Source organism: Cherax quadricarinatus, chromosome 52 (genome assembly GCF_038502225.1).
Source record: "Cherax quadricarinatus isolate ZL_2023a chromosome 52, ASM3850222v1, whole genome shotgun sequence".
In the NCBI taxonomy this organism is placed as follows: domain Eukaryota; kingdom Metazoa; phylum Arthropoda; class Malacostraca; order Decapoda; family Parastacidae; genus Cherax; species Cherax quadricarinatus.
In genome coordinates, this window is record NC_091343.1 from 21,648,691 (window position 1) to 21,669,633 (window position 20,943).

General features: G+C 40.6%; 1 protein-coding gene across 2 annotated transcripts in view; it reads left to right on the plus strand.

Moving 5' to 3' along the window:
* The window catches only part of LOC128696881 (neuronal acetylcholine receptor subunit alpha-10), a 75,568-nt gene that overhangs the window by 34,441 nt on the left and 20,184 nt on the right, over positions 1 to 20,943 (plus strand). For both annotated transcript variants that reach the window (XM_070096118.1, XM_070096119.1), the window contains exons 2-3: positions 13,381 to 13,529; positions 19,378 to 19,532. In XM_070096118.1, the coding sequence (XP_069952219.1) occupies positions 13,381 to 13,529; positions 19,378 to 19,532 (304 nt within the window). The remainder of the gene's footprint in view (positions 1 to 13,380; positions 13,530 to 19,377; positions 19,533 to 20,943) is intronic.

A 20,943-nucleotide genomic window follows, 5' to 3' on the forward strand; every position in this document is an offset into this window, starting at 1 on the left:
TTCTCTCTCTCTCTGAGGAACTCCTCCACCTTTTCTCTTAAGAGAGTAGCTTACACCATTGGTAAATAGAGGGAAGAGGATTTATGTGATTTTTGTGGACCTGTGATTTCTGTGGGATTTTCTGGAGACCCAGCGTTTGGAGAATTTCTGGGAGCCAAGGGTTCGGTAAGGTGAGTAAGGAGTATGTAGGAGGGCGGGTTCAACAGGAGGAATAGGTTGTGTAGGTAAGCACACGCAATCGTTGCAATAACAGCAACATTCAACTTTGCAATTTTTGACAAATAAGCAATTTCTCCAGCATGATTCATACCCATTTCTAAAATACAATAATCAAGATCACTAGGAGCATTCGGAACCATCATAGGAAATTAAAGGTAGTTATTAAAATTTCCAACACAGAGAGGTAGGAAGGATAGGTGAGTAAAATGGAAAGGTGTGGATTAACGAGAGAGAGAGAGAGAGAGATGAAAATGGAGGGAGACTAACGTGGGATAAGAGGAAGAGGCGATGAAGGAGGGGGACGGTGCGGAAGGGATAGGTGAGCAAGGTAGGATGTAAAGGGAATGTCGGATGGATGGAAGCTGGACAAGAAGGAAGTTCCTAGCCGACTTGGTGGTAGGAGAAGAGGTTGAGAAGAGCCTGGGAGGTTACCATGGAGACACGATGGCATCCACCCCCTCCCTCCCATCCCTCTCCTACCTTTCTCAGTCTGACTAACCTTCTTAAACGTTCTTCACTTATCTGTAATTTACCTTAAGTGGAAATGTAAGAGCGCACATACAGTCTCGGCAAAGTTACTAAGCCATTGTAGATGTCATCCTTTATCTCCTAGCTTCAGGCAGGCTGGAGCCAGCAGAGATGCTGATCTCAGAGGCAAGAATGGCCAACATGTTTGGTAGAAAGTCATTATGTGCACAGCAAACCTTTATTTAAAGAGCAAGATTCACTCTACAGCTTGATAAAGTTCCCTTCAGAGCGGAACGTAGTCTATACATAATTATTTGGTTCTGCACATCGTATATTTCAACTGGGGAAGATGATGGTAACAGACATTATATTCATGGGAAACTTATTTTAGGAATTCTCAGTAAGAGGAAATTCTTCGTGTACTGCCTTACTAGCCCACTGCTGCCTTTTACCCATGTAACACCCATACAGCAGTGGTGGTACCAATATACACTGCTGCCTCTGACCCATGTAACACACGGGTTAACATACACTGCTCTGACCATGTACACCTAGCAGTGGTGGTACCAATATACACTGCTGCCTCTGACCCATGTAACACCCCATACAGCAGTGGTGGTACCACTATACACTGCTGCCTTTGACCCATGTAACACCCCATACAGCAGTGGTGGTACCACTATACACTGCTGCCTTTGACACATGTAACACCCATGCAGCAGTGCTGGTACCACTATACACTGCTGCCTTTGACCCATGTAACACACTCATACAGCAGTGGTGGTACCACTATACACTGCTGCCTCTGACCCATGTAACATATCCATACAGCAGTGCCGGTACCACTATGCACTAGTGCATTTTCCCTTTTTCATCGATAGATAAACCTCTTCCTCTCTACAAACTCCTGAACACACCTATCTTTTCTCCCCTTCCATCTATCCCACGGTTCACCTCGTCTTTCACTGACCCATCTACTGACACTATCATTCTCAAATATATCTCAACACATTTACTTCCTCCATAATACCTCCTTTCACTCTCCTGTCCAGTTTTCCATTGTCTATGATTTTTGTTACTCTTATCAGCTTGTTTTTTTATGCGTCAACGTTAGCATCTCGGTGTTACTACCATCTGTCCCAGCTGCTTTACCACCTTTCATTTACCCACTGCCTCACGCACTTTTCCCAACATTCACCACAGACTCTTCCATCCTCCTACCAGATATCATTTCTCTCTCCCCAGTGCATGATATCACAAACCGCCTTTTTATCATCAGCATTTAACAACTCCCAGTATCTCTCCCCCTCCCCCATTTAACCTCTTCCCTCTTTCGTTTTTAACTGCCAAGTCCATTTACTACCCAGGTTTTCTCAGCTTGATAATCTCTCTCCAAAACTGCTTCATATTCTTAGCAAAATGCGCTGATGAAGTCTCACCCATTCTTTCCTTAGCTCTCCTTTTGCACTTCACCACTCATTATTATTATTATTATTATTATTATTATTATTATTATTATTATTATTATTATTATTATTATTATTATTAATATTATTATTATTATTATTATTATTAATGTTTTCACTATTATTATTATTACTGTTATTATTATTATTATTGCTATTATTATTATTATTATTATTATTATTATTATTATTATTATTATTATTATTATTATTATTATTATTATTATTATTTGGAAAAGTTGGAGGGAGAGGGTAAAGGAGGTTTAGTGTGCGAGGGGCTTGGACTTCCAGCAAGCATGCATCAGCGTATTTGATAGGAGTAAATGGAGACAAATGGTTTTTAGGACTTAACGTGCTGTTGGAGTGTGAGCAGGGTAACTTTTATGAAGGGATTCAGGGAAATCGGCAGGCCGGACTTGAGTCTTGGAGATGGCAAGTACAGTGTCTGCACTCTGAAGAAGTGTTAAGTAAACGCGCCTCTGGTAAGAAGGATGGGGATGGTGTCTTTTGGGCCCCTGCTTTGAACACCGATTATTTACATTAATATCTCGGAACCCTAACCTATCTCATTTACGAAGTTAAGTAGTTGTTTCAATATCAATTCCGTTTACAAGTTAGATTAAGTTTTACCTGGCAGTTCACTTTCCCATCCTAAGCTCTAGGAGTTTCTCTCTGGCAACCCTGGTTTCCTGTTTCTGAGCATGTTATCCTCTTCTTCCTCCTCCTATATTGCCTAAAGCTAAGGTAACTGATTAAACTTATCTCATGGCATAAGAAAAGCTCCACCTATAGAGTATTCTACCTCATAATTTCACTCAAGGATCTTACCTCTAACAGTCTGTTAGGTATATCCTACTCTACTGTTAGGCTGAATAGCAAGAAAGATATAAGGTTTCATTTATTTGATTTCTAACACATTTTTTTTCCTACTTATGTTAAAAAATTCTATTCCTTTATTTTCATGGTTTAAACTTTCCCCTCTTCTGTTTTAGATTTTTTTTTTTTTTGTATTTTTGGCTTCTATACTCAGAATTTGTTATATTTCAATACAATAAAGGGAGTTAAACTTTAGACTGTAGATGAGGAAGTAATCGGTCCCCTCAGCCTTGCAGAATTATATTCAGATGATAAAGTAATCAGTCCCTTTCTAAAGCTCTTCTTATTTACGGTTCCTTTCAAACTTGCAACTATTTGTTTCTTTACTTTCAAACTTTGAGAGGTTTAAACTTGACTTCCAAGTCCCTGTCCTTGTTCCTTCCCCTCCCTTCGAAATCTGCAAAGATTAGAACTTTCACTCCCGTGCCTCTTTACTAAGACTGGCCTCTTCCGAGGTCACTCAGCGAGGCCACGATAAAGAACACGAACCTCTCTAGGTTCCGTGGAGCGAGAGATTGTCGCCAGATACATTTTCTAAGGTTATGGTAAGACGGTGCGAGGGTGCCAGCAGGAGGGGGTTGATGGAGGAGGAGGAGAAGAGGAGAAAAAGGAGAAGGAGGAGGAGAAGAGGAGAAAAAGGAGGAGGAGAAGAGGAGAAAAAGGAGGAGCAAAAAGCTCTAGAGAAATTAATACAGGAGAGGCAGGAGGAAAAGTAGAAAATGCTGTAATAGTAGTAGTAGTAGTAGTAGTAGTAATAGTAGTAGTAGTAATAGTAGCAGTAGTAGTAATAGTAGTAATAGTAGTAGTGGTAATAACAGTAGTAGTAGTAATAGTAGCAGTAGTAGGTGTAATAATAGTAGTAGCAGTAGTAGTATTAATAGTAAGTAGTAGTAGTAGTGGTAGTAGTAGTAGTAGTAGTAATAATAATAGTAGTAGCAGTAGTAGTAGTAACAGTAAGTAGCAGTAGTAGAAGTAGTAGTTGTAGTAGTAGTAGTAGTAGTAGCAGTAGCAGCGGTAGTAGTAGTAGCAGCTCCTGCACTCCTTCGGTCGGTTAGTTCTTCTCCCTCTTTGACGCTTATCGTGGTGACCCCGGTATCTCTGATGTTACCGTGGGAGACATTAAGGAGATTTATCTTGGATAAATCCCAGGATTTTTTTTGGTGTAAGGTACTGAAGAAGATCACGTGAGGGTATAAAGACAGGGGATAAATGGCGTTTATTTCCGAATCAAAGAATAATCATAAAAGGCTAAGTACACGAACAGCTTGAAGAGGATAGTTGTACCTGTACGTACGCTGTACGTGGAAAGTAATAGTAGTAATTGCACTAGCAGCAGCAGTAGCAGTATCAGCACTTGTTGTCTCGATATAAGCAGTGGTACCTGGAGAGCAGTTTAGCTCGGGAGGTCTGATATTATCTTTATGTATACGTACTCTCTCTCTCTCTCTCTCTCTCTCTCTCTCTCTCACTCTCTCACTCAAGGAATAATCCATACAACGAATGACTATAAGCATTCAACGTGTTCTCACTTAGAAAACGAGCTGATCTCATCAAAACTTTGAATATACTAGAAAAACGTTTTAAAATGCAGATGGCCACAGTGAAGCAAAAAATAGCATGAAATTCAATAGCACGCTTTTTTTCCTAGAGTTACAAAGCTTTGCGAGAGTCTCTTCTGAAGTACTAAGTACCCAAACAACTCAGTCGTGTGTAGTAGGCACAGTGCATAATGTGACATTTATTGTGGAACGTTGCTCTCCAGGAGCTTTATCAAGCCTAATGGCTTGATAAAGCTCCTGGAGAGCGAAACGTTGCCACAATAAATGTCACATTAGTTGCACTTGTGTCCTTTTACTTTACATATTGTCGGTAATTCTACCAACTTTATTACAACTCAGTCGTGTTAGATACGCACCAATAATAGGCCAGAAATTGACTAAATACAAAGCATTGCTGACTAGGTGCTATACTGTCAGCTGATGGTGGCTACCTACACTCTGACGACAGTTCCAGAACTACTTAGGATTTCTAGTTGGCCCATGAACCACCCAGGGCATAGTATTTAGCGGTAGTATTAGTAGAAATGGTAGTGTTAGCGGTGGAAACAAAGCCGTGACTGGCAGTAGATTTGCTTAGTGGTAACGCTAAGAGCAGTGTTATTGCAAAATTAATCGCTGTAGTAGTTGTTGTAGTTGCTGTTCTCTAAGTCATTCATATCCGTTTATCAAATGTAGTGTGGTATTCCCCTCCTCCCTATTTCAAGTTGGCATTGTGCCGAAGGAAGTGGAGAGGGTGGGGAGGGTTCGGAGAGAACCGTCTGCTGTAATATTCTTGCTTCAACCGTCTAGAAGACAGCAGAAGCAGCTAAACTGTACTTAGTCCTCTGCGGGAAGCCTCTGCATGGACTATTAAGGTCTTCTGTTATCTGACTTCCTCATGTACTCTCTGTGCTCTGTCTCTCTCTTTCTCTCTCTCCTACCGTACGTTGTTTATGACTGCAGCTCAAGGCGCTATCGACCCCACCAGTATAGCCTCAACCATTGGTCGTGTAATAACTTCCTGACTTGAGTAACAGGCCAAAAAAAAAAAAAGAAGGGATCAAGGACACATCGCCACTTAGGTACAAGCAACCGGGAAAAATATATCTTTATATCTCCGATAAATATACTTGCAGCTTTCCCTTTCTCCTCCTCCTCACTCTCCTCCTCCCCTTCCAAAACATGCTGGCAAAATTTCCTGTTGTTTGGCCGGAGGAAAAACTTCTTGTGTGTGGCTCACGACTTATTCTAGTGTAAAATATACCTCTAGACTCCTCGATGCTTGACCAGTTAAGAGTATACTTGTAAAGTCCGCCACACGCGACCACTATTGGTGAAAAATATGCCCCTAGAGTTTGATACACTGAACCTATTCTTGTACAGCTTCTCCTAAGAGGTAATAAGAAAGGAAAACATATGTTCGCCAGACACCTGAACTTTTGGGCAATACTTTGTTGGAGTTTGTTTATAAGCCGGATAAAAGTCCATGGAACCCCCTCCTCCCCCCCCCACACACACTGCTAGATGAAACTGTCTCTTTCTCTTTCTCTCTCTCTCTCTCTCTCTCTCTCTGAAAAACATATTTCACGAATATCCGTAGAATATTCCCACAAACGAGTAATCATCATAGCGAATCTTAAATTTTCCTCGAATAAGCATATAACAGTATATCTTTTTGTTATCCTTAAACAGTATTTTCAGTAAAACTCTCCTTTCCTTCCCACCCACAACACAGGCAGTGACGTGGTCCTACATATAAGCCGTGAATAGAATGCTTTAAAAACCCAGAAAGTAGATGATGCGGTCGACTCCGTTCAAAGAGGGAGGACAAAACGCCATTAAGAATGGTCTTTTCTCATGCCTTGAGAAAGATCACCTATGAGGAAGACATTGTCTAATAACTCATTATAATGAGAACGAGAAAAAAGTGGGTTTAGGTTTATCATTCTCCCTAAATAAAGTCGGGGAAAATGACGCCGTCCTGTGTAACGAAATGTAACGAGTTATTATTAACAAATTGGTTTTATTAGCGGTTAACGACCATAAAGAAACCTTTAACGAGCTGAGAGGGGACAAAGTTGTTGCTGAGGGCCTCTGGATTCAATTGGACTTGTCCTCCCTTTACTGGGATCAAACCTAATTACCTCTCATTACTCAAGCGCTATATAATCACTATGAGTTTAGCGTTTCCCCTTTATAATAATAATAATACTAAAATAATAATAATAATAATAATAATAATAATAATAATAATAATAATAATAAAAATAATAATAATAATCATCTGAGGGGACCAAGGAGCTAGCAGACTTGGCCACATGATTGAAGGCAGCTTCCTAACACAGACTGTCACGGCTGCCCCTTGGGGGAGTAATATACTGGATCCTGTTCAGACCACGGATTGTGAGGTAATCCAATCATGGGAGGAACGAGAGAGAGAGAGAGAGAGAGAGAGAGAGAGAGAGAGAGAGAGAGAGAGAGAGAGAGATGGCGAGAGAACACAGCTGGTTGTTAAGACACAGATGAGTCACAGGGATGTCAGGAAGTCTTTCTTCAACCTCAGAGAAGTAAAGAACTGCCAAGCCCCAGACAGAGGAGCGGTGGAGGTAGGATTCACACATTGCTTTAAGAATCTACGAGACAAGGAGGGAGCGAAGCAGGTAGCGTCAACTAAGAGGAATTAGAGAAAGTCAAGAGTATGAAATGGAATCTCCTCCACGTAGATAATAAAAACCCTCGCACCTTGGCCATCACAATTAAAAAAAAAACACTCTCAGAGTAATGTAATCAGTGCTAACAGTGATTAACGACTCCAAGGGCTTGTTTAGCACTGCAGTGAACAGTATAAAATGTATATCTTAATTAACACTGCAAGAGGTATTTTAACATTGCCTTTTTATATAGTAAACTGTAATAAATATTTGAACACTGCAGCGAACATCACAAACTTTATTAAAAGAAGATAAATTTGCATTGAACAGCCTAAGATTGATATGAAAATCGTAAACTTCGACGGCTTATCCCTGTATTGAACATGTTAAAACTTCAGTCAACAGCTTGAGTCTGGATTGAACGGCATGACACTGCTTAACACTGCTTTGAACACAGCTTATCACTGCACAGAACAGTGATAAGCTGTGATAAGCACTCTAATGAATAGCTTAAAGGTACAAGGAACAGCTAATACTTTAAAGAACAGCATAACACAGCAACGAGGAGCTTAAAAATGTGGTGAGCTGCTTAACTGTTCCCTTAAGACCGAGCAGCCTCTAAATTACCGCTTCCTAAAGCCTTTTTTTGCACTATCACTACGATAGCCACTTGCTAAAATGGAGCTTGCAGAAGCCAGCAGACAACGCCAGAGAAACAGCAGACTTGGTATGAATGACACAACTAATGCTATGCTGATAGCAGACAAATCGAGGGAGAAGCAGGCAATACCAGGCGTATAATAATAATAATAATAATAATAATAATAATAATAATAATAATAATAATAATAATAATAATAATAAATATAAATTAATTCAGCCTCATGCTTCATTTGCCTGAGTCCAGCATTCCAACACTGCAAGTCTAAAAGGTATTTTCATAATTTTTTAAAATATTTAAATCTATCTATCTATCTATCTATCGAGAGTCATAGTCAATATATAATCACACTAAGCCAAGGTAATTAAGAGAAATATAAACAAACTAAGCCAAGGTGGTTAAAGAGGAGATAAACACACTAACTGAAGATGGTTAAAGGAGACATTATCATACTCATTCAAGGTAGCTAAGAGACACACATACAGCTAGAAGTAACCTTTATTAGCTAACCCCCTACCCAGCATCAATATTATTATTACCGTCCCCGTCCAGAATTTGGCGAATAAAGGGGAGAGAGAAAGGATGAAAGAGTCAGTTAGTAGCATACTGGACAGGTGTGTCAGGGCACCTTTCCAGTGCTCTCTCTCTCTCTCTCTCTCTCTCTCTCTCTCTCTCTCTCTCTCTCTCTCTCTCTCTCTCTCTCTCTCTCTCTCTCTCTCTCTCTCTCTCTCTCTCTCTCTCCGCCCTCCTTCTACCTCTTAATCGTCTTAAAGGGTTGACTCGCCAGAAACTTTGATGTCGAGTTTGTCGCACTTGAGCGTCAACTGCGTCCCTTCTGCGACCATTTGCCACAATATAAACTCAGTATAAACCATCATCCCTACGGGGGTGTCCTCTCTGTCCATGGGCCAGAATCACCATGGAAATGCATCTCAACACTCGTACTGAGGACCATATCCGCCCATCTCATCTACTATGAAAATCCCCATGCAGTATTTGGTCGAGGAAACGGGACCAGATCCTCTTTGGTGGAGGAAACGGGACCACATCTTCTAGGATATTTACACGGGGGAAGGATCTTCAGGAAACGATGGCTTTTGCTCCATCTCACATTCATCGCGTAATAGGGTGATCACGCTCGCAACTGGTTCAGTTCCGTGAAGGAGGATCAAGGCTTCTCTGTTTTGCTCAACTCCATTATTAAGCCTGGATGCCACATATGCTCGTATTGTTTTAATAGCAATAACAATCTTGGCCTCATTACTTCGACATTAAAAATCATATGTTCGTGTTATGTAGGCTGAGAGTAGCGTAATTTCAGAGGTAATGTGAGTAGAGAAAACCTTTATTATACGACGTTTCGTCCACAGCGAAGCTTTATTAGATACTACGTAAAGCCCCACTGTGAGTGAAACTTCGTTTAATAAAGTTCTTCGTGCGAAATGTGCCTTTGATGCTACTAAGTGTTTCGTGTTGGGTGTATAAATAAAGAGAAAAATAAGAAGAACAAGCCCTTAAATAATGTTACGCTTCAAGCAGTTTTATTATACCATGACTTGAAAAAGCTTTACCTAGAGCGAAACATTGCGCAAATTAAGTCTTGCCTGTAGGCCGTTCTGAGGGTCAACGCCCCTGCGGCCGAGTCATTGACTAGGACTCCCGGTAGGATCTCGGTTTGCATACCCGTGTCTTTGTCTACTAATATATTTATGTTACGTTATCCAACCCTTGTGTGATGAATCCTGGTTTTCTTATTAATGCGTGACTGGCCCCTATAAAAAAAAATATAGCATAAAACAGCTAAATGAAGAAATTTAAGAGACTAGAAGTCAAAACAAGAAGCAAAACACTAGACACTAGTGTCTAGACTAGAAGCGAAACAAATAATGGGTCTCTTCTCGTGAAGTTTGTTTGTATAATGGTGTCTGTATGAAAAGTAACACTTTGTAGGTTCCTTTGCTGGGATTTGATGTTCTAGGCCCTTTGAGAGGACTCGATCTTCCCGGCCCTTTGGGACTTGATGTTTCCGGGGATATACAAAGTGCTCCACGTAGGAAGCCCTTAAGAACTGCTCACTACTCAAAGAAAATCAAAGCCAGGAACGGCGATGCTAAACGGACACCACCATCTCCAGGACACGTATTTACTTCACATTCACGGGGAAGAACTAAAATAGAGAAGGGGGTCATACAGCTCCTGAAAAAAGGGAGATGAGTAGGTCTGATGAAAGACGAGAGGTGATAGGTTAACTAGCATCTTCAACGGGAGATGAGCAGGTCTGATGAAAGACGACAGGTGATAGGTTAAATAGCATCTTCAGCGGGAGATGAGCAGGTCTGATGAAAGACGAGAGGTGATAGGTTAACTAGCATCTTCAACGGGAGATGAGCAGGTCTGATGAAAGACGAGAGGTGATAGCTTAACTAGCATCTTCAACGGGAGATGAGCAGGTCTGATGAAAGACGACAGGTGATAGGTTAACTAGCATCTTCAGCGGGAGATGAGTAGGTCTGATGAAAGACGAGAGGTGATAGCTTAACTAGCATCTTCGACGGTAGATGAGCAGGTCTAATGTCGACGACAGGTAAAGTTTGTTAGTTGTAGCATTAAGAAGGTCTTTTCCGATGTCCTCTGAAAAGATTCCATGATGTTGCAGTGTCTTGACAATCCTATTTAAAATACCGACAATATGAAAGTTAAGACACATGTGCAACATCTGGATATCTTTACTGTAGACGTTTCGCCATCCAGTGGCTTTATCAATACAGTCTTCTTCCCTTTGCTCCAGATTCTCCACCACCACGATGCTGTGAACACTAACTCCAAGCCTGAGGGACTGATTACCTCGTCTTCTGTATATAGTTCTACTGTCTTCCAATTATGTCCTGGAATCTGTATTGATAAAGCCACTGGATGGCGAAACGTCTACAATAAAGATATCCAGATGTTGCACATGTGTCTTAACTTTCATATTGTCGGTATTTTATACCATTCTTGAACAAAATGAACTTTGTTTTACTGCTTTACAAATAAGATTATACCAACTGCTTTTCCGTGGATATCAGGTCCTGAAGGGGGCTAACTTGATGCTAGTGAAGGGCTCTTGATCTTAGGAACTGAAACGCCCTTTCAGTTCCTTGAATCAACTTGATTACCTACCCCTTCCCTTACCGAGGCCCTGGATGACTTTCTACGGATTCCTTATGACTGCAATAATAACACAACTTTGATGTCGGGGGAGAGGCGAGTGCCAGAGGATTGAATAACCTCCTCCCCATCCGACTGTGATCAAATTGATCGAGTTGAAGTGCTGGGAAGTTCGTCAATTCAATTACCCGGTCGGTCGCGCGCGGACACGCACCACTCCACGCCCGCGTCAGGATATTTTAAGAACACCTACAGCTAGGGAGAAGTTAGCTACCCGCTAGGGGAGAGCCTATCTACCTGCTTGGGACAGGACCTAGCTACTTGCTAATTAGGACCTAGCTATCTTGTAGAGACGAGGTTCTTGCTACTTTCTAAGGATGAGAATCGTTCAATTTGCTACGAGGAAAGGCTAACGAGCTGCTGGTGTAATATCGGCTGGATATTAATTGCGTATGAGAGAGAGAGAGAGAGAGAGAGAGAGAAAGAGAGAGAGAGAGAGAGAGAGAGAGAGAGAGAGAGAGAGATAGAGAGAGAGAGAGAGAGAGAGAGAGAGAGAAAGAGAGAAAGAGAGAGAAAGTAGAGACAGAGGGTTAATTTTTATGGAAAGATATATAATCTTCGTCTCACCGAATCAGTTTCCCAGTAAACTAACACGTGAATATCGAACAAAAACCGTTTTTTTTTGTCTCTATAGATCATAAGCAACTCGTACGATTCTCTGCAACAACTGCCTTACCCCCCCCTCCCCCGCACACACACATGTTTTATTCAACAGCAGTTGGCACTCGTCTTCAGCTCACCGACACGTGTTTGACAGATTCTGTCTTACCATCTGTGATGTGCTCTGGCTACGCGCAGCTGTGTTCAGTCAGTGTGCTCAGTGCTCTAACCACATCATTTAATGGTAATTACTTGGTATTCCTTTTTTTTACGTACCCTGACTATCAATTCTACCTTCCCAATATTAATTAATCATTAATAACTGCCTATTCTCATTAATTCAAATATGCATATCCAATATCCTTTATTCAATGCTGATTACCCTATTATTCTAATAATACTAATAATAATGATCTTTGTTTAATAATTCACTGCTAACTACTTATGCTCATCCAGTTAATACTAACTACTTAACATTAAATTATGAAGTACATATAATTAATCGTCTTTTTTTAATTACTGCCACTAAATTTTATTTCTGGGATTAGGAAGTACTCAGATTGTCCCATGAAAGTGAAGGATGACATCAGATCCTTTTACGGACAAACAAGGATATTATTATAATCAAAAAGAAGCGCTAAGCCACAAGGGCTATACAGCACAAACAAGGATAAGAATCTGTGCATCTTATCTGTGAAAATGTAACTTATTTTATGTTCAGGGTCCAAAACCTTTTGAAATATCGTCTGCTCTAATTACACCTGTGTAATTCAAAACTAAGATCAATTAAATATGCTAGTTATCCAAGTTAAGATAAGATAAGATTTCGTTCGGATTTTTAACCCCGGAGGGTTAGCCACCCAGGATAACCCAAGAAAGTCAGTGCGTCATCGAGGACTGTCTAACTTATTTCCATTGGGGTCCTTAATCTTGTCCCCCAGGATGCGACCCACACCAGTCGACTAACACCCAGGTACCTATTTGCTGCTAGGTGAACAGGACAACAGGTAAACGTGTCGAAATGTTTCCACCCGCCGGGAATCGAACCCGGGCCCTCCGTGTGTGAAGCGGGAGCTTTAGCCACAAGGCCTCCAGGCCACCGGGCCACCCGTTGAAGGTCAAGGATAAAAAAAAGTCACTACTAAATACCTTCTTTCAAAAATTCTGGCACTGACGAGGGAGGAAATCCATAGGCTTTCTCCACTAAAGCATTGTATAATGTATGTAGGTGTAGTCACGAGTAATGGTGGAGATACAAGTGCGTACTCTCTACCAGTGTTGCAGCGCTGTTTGACTTATGGGTTTAGTGCTTAGTTATGATAATAATAATAATAATAATAATAATAATAATAATAATAATAATAATAATAATAATAATAATGTAGCAGTGTTAATGAGCAACGTGTGTAGTTGTTGTCTCCAATAATGGTGCCGCAAGACTCGTGTCTCTCCAACAGTAGTCTCGCTCGTTTATAAGAGACATGTGCAACAGCTAGGTATTGTTATTCTCGGAATAAAGATACCCTATCTCACTCAAATGATACATACTAGTGTCACTTTAACTCCAGCCTAACTCCCTGACTTTCTCCAACATAAATCTCACTCTTTTCTCTCTTCAGAATCAGTCTCACTCTCTGTTTTTTTCAGTCAGACTCATTCCAATAGCAATCTCACTCGCTGCTTCTCTCCAACAGTGGTGGTGGTGGTGGTGGGAGACGAGCAGGAGTACCGACTCACTCGTTACTTGATGGCCAACTACGACTCCTCGGTCAGGCCGGCTGCCAACTCTTCACAGGCTCTCTCCGTGGTCTTCGGCGTCTCCCTCCACAGCATCATCGACGTGGTCAGTGCCAGGATATTACACTCAGAGTGTAGGTATGGTGGCCAGTCAAACCGGTAATCAGCACCAGAATATGACACTCGTTAATGGTATAAGTTATAGTGTCGAGGATACCATTATCACTGTCTTACCAAAACAGACACAACACTTCATTGACATTCCAGCGATCCGCAGCGTCTCCAGCGATTTATGAACTCCGGTAAATCTTCCAGAAATTCTTTGTGTAACTGGATTTATCTCATTGACACACTCGGAGAATGATGTCCCTGAGTTCCATAAACCCAACCCCCTCTACCTCAACGTAGGCAAAAGGAACAGTACAGAGTGTGACATAAATTTTTAATGCATAAAAATATCACCACTGAAAATTTGATGTCAGTCAAAAGAGTCAATCACAGGTTATTGCAGGAAAACTGGAATTCCAGGTACTTCAATAAAAATGATAAATTGACACCTACACAACCCAAAATCAATTCGAACCTTCCACCAAGTAAAATAAATCTTTTTGAAAACTTTTAAAATTGAAATGTTTTACAAATGTTAGAAACCCTTTGAAAAGGCGAAAAAAAAATTGTGAAATATCAACATTTTTTAGCTTCAAAAAAATATTTCAAGATTTTGTTTTTCAATTTTCCCATTAAAATACAGTTTAGATAGTAACAAGCCAGTCAGAAGAGCAATTGTCAAGGTATTCCAAAAAGGTCAATGTGCCAGTGTACCAAATTACACTGGTTTGAAGCCACTGAGAATATACGTGAAGTTTGAAGCTGACTGGATAAAGCATTCACAAATATCGACATAATAGCCAGTATTTCAATTTTCCCATTTTTCCATAAAATTGTTTACACACACACACACACACACACACACACACACACACACACACACACACACACACACACACACACACACACACACACACACACACACACACACACAAACACACACACACACACACACACACACACACACACACACACACACACACACACACACACACACACACACACACACACACACACACACACATATATATATATATATATATATATATATATATATATATATATATATATATATATATATATATATATATATATATATATATATATATATATAATGTTGAAAACATTAGGATGTTTCTGCCACATTAGGTATATTACCACAATGCTTGCTGGCACCCACGTAGCTCTTACAACAGGCTTCTCCCTCGTTACCACTCATGCCACATTAACTACTTAACTTACGACACAATAACCGTGAAAGTTACGACGCATGGAGACCCTTAAAAAGGAAGACTTATCCTGGAATTCTCCGAGAAGATAATTAAGGTAATGCCTTCTTCTTCCTGATCTTGGTATCAATGTACGCCGAGGAGCCCAGAGCAGCCAGCGTAGCTCACTTGAAGCAAGCACAAGCAGCGTAAGTACGCTCTTAACGGATACATTTATTGCGTAGCTGAATATATATATATATATATATATATATATATATATATATATATATATATATATATATATATATATATATATAAATATATATATATATATATCTATATATATATATATATATATATATATATATATATATATATATATATATATATATATATATATATGTGTGTGTGTGTGTGTGTGTGTGTGTGTGTGTGTGTGTGTGTGTGTGTGTGTGTATTTTTTTTTCAACAAACCGGCCCTATCCCACCAAGGCAGGGTGGCACAAAAAGAAAAACAAAAGTTTCTCTTTTTAAACTTAGTAATTTATACAGGAGAAGGGGTTACTAGCCCCTAGCTCCTAGCATTTTAGTCGCCTCTTACAACACGCATGGCTTACGGAGGACGAATTCTGTTCCACTTCCCCATGGAGATAAGAGGAAATAAACAAGAACAAGAACTAGTACGAAAATAGAAGAAAACCCAGAGGGGTGTGTATATATATGCTTGTACATGTATGTGTAGTGTGACCTAAGTGTAAGTAGAAGTAGCAAGACGTACCTGAAATCTTGCATGTTTACGAGACAAAAAAAAAGACACCAGCAATCCCACCATCATGTAAAACAATTACAGGCTTCCGTTTTACACTCACTTGGCAGGACGGTAGTACCTCCCTGGGCGGTTGCTGTCTACCAACCTACTACCTAGGATATATGTATATATATATATATATATATATATATATATATATATATATATATATATATATATATATGTATATATATATATATATATATATATATATATATATATATATATATATATATATATATATATATATATATATATATATATATATTCATGTAAATATATATATATATATATATATATATATATACATATATATATATAATATACATCTGCTGAGAAGACGTTTCCACCACTTTACAGTTCATTACTGATGGAGTTCCTGGAGGACGAAACGTCTTCTCAATACATGCCTGAGCTGCGTATGCCTCCTCCTCAAATTTTTATCGATTTTTTGGGGGAGGGGATTTTTTGGGGAGGATTTTTTCGTAATATAACTCCAGCTCCTGGCCCACTCTTACTCCACTTCCTCGGATTAAGTTTAGGGGGGGTTGCCATTTTTTTGCCACACAGTGAGTCGAGAGCACGCCGCTCTGGCATATTCCCTACTACTATAGTGCTATGCCTTAAACTGCATATTGTGCCTTATTCAATGTCTCTTTCTGTTTGTGTTATCACCAAGACTTTATATTTGCAATCCATAATAAAGCCTCATCGTGGGTGATAAAGCTCCATTGTGGGTGATGAAGTTCCACTGGTAATAAAGGTCTGGTGTGGGTGATACAGCCACACTATAAGAATTAAAGCACCGTGGATGATAAAATCCCACCGTCGGTGATAAGCCCTACTGGTAATAAAACCCCACTGGTAATAAAGCTCCCCTGTGGATAATAAAGCTCCACTGTGGATAATGAAGCTCCACTATGGATAATAAAGATCCACTGTGGAGGATAAAGCTCCACTGGGGATGGAAAGCCGCAAAAAAAGACGAATTTTCCTAGCTTAAACTATCTCTGAATGATCAGTCGTCGGCTTACGCCCCTTGTCTGCCAATATATTACGTGAAATGAATGAACAATGGGACGAACTTTCACAAAACGCGTCGCGATGAGGGATTGAACAAGTTGCGTGCGTGTGTGTGCTTGGCGTGGACTCCCACGCCAGGCTTCAAGCTGGCTGGTGTGGAATTGACGATGGGAATGAGGGAGCGGAGTTGAGAGAGAGAGAGAGAGAGAGAGAGAGAGAGAGAGAGAGAGAGAGAGAGAGAGAGAGAGAGAGAGAGAGAGAGAGAGAGAGAGAGGTAACCTCTCCACTCCGTAAGATTTGTTGACCTGATAAATCACTTTTATGACCTCTGACCTGAATACAAAACGCTTCATTAATCGTGGCTGAGAGAAAAGGTGATTGGAGTGATGGTTTACATCGCGTCGGGGACCGGAAAACATTCTCCAGTTCCGGGGAAGATGAGGCACGTATGTCCCTCCCAAATTACGCTCTGATGTGACCGAAGGTGAGGATTTCGATGTGTTAGTGTTGAACTGACGAGATCGGAGCGTTCTCTAGGCTGCTGGAGCATTCATGGATCACAAGAGCGTTAATTGAATTGGCAATTTCTCGGTTTTACGTCGAGGTTAAATTCTCATAAAGACTGTTGAGCTGGTGATGAATGTGAGGGACTGAGTGTGTGTGTGTGTGTGTGTGTATGTGTGTGTGTGTGTGTGTGTGTGTGTGTGTGTGTGTGTGTGTGTGTGTGTGTGTGTGTGTGTGTGTGTGTGTGTGTGTGTGTGTGTGTGAGTGTTTGTACTCACCTAATTGTGCTCACCTAATTGTGGTTGCAGAGGTCGAGACTCAGCTCCTGGCCCCGCCTCTTCAATGAACGCTACTAGGTCCTCTCTCTCTCCCTGCCCCATGAGCTTTATCATATCTCTTCTTAAAGCTATGTATGGTTCCTGCCTCCATTACCTCACTTGCTAGACTATTCCACTTCCTGACAGCTCTATGAATGAAGAAATACTTCTTAACATCCCATTGATTCATCTGAGTCTTCAGCTTCCAGTTGTGACCCCTTGTTTCTGTGTCCCCTCTCTGGAACATCCTGTCTCTGTCCACCTTATCTATTCCGTGCAGTATTTTGTATGTCGTTATCATGTTTCCTCTAACCCTTCGTTCCTCCAGTGTCGTCAGTGTGTGTGTGTGTGTTGGCACTTATCCTCTTAGACCGTATTATATTTTCCGTTGATTTTCAATCATACCATCCTCCTTCTCTTCTAGTGTTTTATTACCTACACAATACACCAAACATTAATATTATGAAAAGCATCAGATTAATCACTTAAAATTCCTAATACCAATTAGACTTTTAAGTAAACTAAGAACATTTAAGTTAATCCCAAAATCCTTATAACACAAAGAATGAATGATTTAATCTTCAGCAAGGCTTGTTATATAAGATATTATACCGTGTATAAAAGCAAGGCAGATCAGGATTCTCTGAGCAGAATAAGAAAGACTTTCATATCAGGAAAAATTCATCTTTGCACCAAGCGTGACACGCGTACGGATTTGAATGTTGCCTCTGTTTGCCCTGCAACATTTTCTCGTTCAACTACGTCTGATTTTTGACGTGGTTCTCGACGTCAGTTTCTTAACTCGACTAGCTTTTCCTCAAATGGCGTTTCCCTTTACTAATTAGATTAAGTTTATTTGGTTTTAGTTGGTTTGTGTGTGTGTGTGTGTGTGTGTGTGTGTGTGTGTGTGTGCGTGTGTGTGTGTGTGTGTGTGTGTGTCTGTGTGGGTGTGTGATGTACCGAGAAAGTAAAGAGATAACTGCATAGATATTTACTGCTATTTGTAACATTGTGAGGGTAACATAAAACTCTCTCTCTCTCTCTCTCTCTCTCTCTCTCTCTCTCTCTCTCTCTCTCTCTCTCTCTCTCTCTCTCTCTCAGAACATGGATTGAGTTAAGAAGTAATATACTGCATGCTCCCATACATGAGTTAAAAGTTAAGAGACCAAGCCGGGAGTCACTTCCAAATATATTACTACCTTCAATACCAAAGAAGACACAAGTTGCAGAACGTGTTCATGTTGGGACAATATTTCTCTCTGTGTAGATAACTCGGTGAACATCCACACACGGTGAAATATTGCTCCAGTTACAGTTTGTTTTGCAACATGTATCGTGCCTGTAGCCAGAGTGTGGCTTCTTAATTACAAGCAGACACAGGAGAGGCAGTCCTGGCTAAACCAGAGCAAAATAACTGTATTTTAACCACATCAGAGGTAAACATAGTTGATATAAGCCAAGTGAGCATGTTAGTAGAGGGGGTTTAATCTCAGGAGAATTCAACAAAGCCAAACAATGTGGCTTATTTTCGTTTGGGTCCCTTAGTCCTCTCCACCTTACGCGACCCACAACAATTGTCCAGCTCCTAGGTGCTGCTAGGTGAACAGGGAAAGAAGGTTGCTAGGAAACCTCCCAGTACATACATCTAAAGCTTTCTCTCAGAGTTTAGCAAAATAAAACAGTCCTTCAGAGATATTTAAGGCAGCCTGCTACCAAATTCTCACCACTGAACACATTCATCCAGTACAACACTTAGGCTGGCTAGGTCCTACTCACCACGCACAAAACTAACTCGTTCTATCCACCATGCCTTTTAGATTTGTCTAGCATGAACTCCCGCACACGCATGAATAGATTAAAACATTCTGCCCAACATACAAACCTCAACAGCTAACTCACTCACTCTATCCAGCATAGTAACTGGCCTAGCCAGAACCTAACTGACGTGAGCACTAAAGGTAAAGAAGTTGTTGTATCTAACAGGACGAGAAGAACCAAATCCTGACTACAAACTGCTGGCTGACACAGATTTGGACAGATGCGCACCTCACTTGGAACTCGACGGACTTCGGTGGAATCCAGGTGATCAGAGTGCCTTACCAGCGAGTGTGGAAGCCGGATATTATTCTCTATAACAAGTAAGAAATTTTTCCATGATGCATGTGTGTAAACGTGAAAGTGAGAGAGAGAGAGAGAGAGAGAGAGAGAGAGAGAGAGAGAGAGAGAGAGAGAGAGAGGAGTTACGTCAATGATTTCATGGTTCATGTATGCGTTCAAATGAGTTTATATATCGCATATATATATATATATATATATATATATATATATATATATATATATATATATATATATATATATATATATATATATATATATATATATATATATATATATATATATGTGTGTGTGTGTGTGTATGTGTGTATGTATACAAAATTACCTATTTGTAATAGCAAAATACACACGCATACACACACACACACACACTAAGGTTTAACCTAAATTTAATGAATAAGAGAAGGTACATGAAGTTACAAATTCTCACCATGCATACTTTCAAACAGTTATTCTAAGCTACCATTACCTCAGTACACCAAGTACATGAAGAAACATAATACATAGTTACTTGAAGCTGTCGTTACCCCCAGTACCATGGCTGTGCAGGAGCGATACCTAAATGATCACGCTGCTTTCTGACTGACCTTGAGGGATGTGTGATATATGCAGGACATAACTGTGGCTGAATGGCACTCTCTGACTCACTGCCTTACTACTGTTACTGCCTCACTAGTGCTGGTCAGTAATGTTACTGCCTCACTAGTGCTGGTCAGTAGTGTTATTGCCTCACTAGTGCTGGTCAGTAGTGCTACTGCCTCACTAGTGTTGCTCAGTAGTGTTATTGCCTCACTAGTGCTGGTCAGTAGTGTTACTGCCTCAATAGTGTTGGTCAGTAGTGTTATTGCCTCACTAGTGCTGGTCAGTAGTGTTACTGCCCCAATAGTGTTGGTCAGTAGTGTTATTGCCTCACTAGTGTTGGTCAGTAGTGTTACTGCCTCACTAGTGTTGGTCAGTAGTGTTATTGCCTCACTAGTGTTGGTCAGTAGTGCTACTGCCTCACTACTCCTGGTCAGTAGTGTTATTGCCTCACTAGTGTTGGTCAGTAGTGCTACTGCCTCACTAGTGCTGGTCAGTAGTGTTACTGCCTCAGTAGTGTTGGTCAGTAGTGTTACTGCCTCACTAGTGTTGGTCAGTAGTGTTATTGCCTCACTAGTGTTGGTCAGTAGTGCTACTGCCTCACTAGAGTTGGTCAGTAGTGTTATTGCCTCACTAGTGTTGGTCAGTAGTGCTACTGCCTCACTAGTGCTGGTCAGTAGTGTTACTGCCTCACTAGTGTTGGTCAGTAGTGTTACTGCCTCACTAGTGTTGGTCAGTAGTGTTATTGCCTCACTAGTGTTGGTCAGTAGTGCTACTGCCTCACTAGTGCTGGTCAGTAGTGTTACTGCCTCACTAGTGCTGGTCAGTAGTGTTACTGCCTCACTAGTGTTGGTC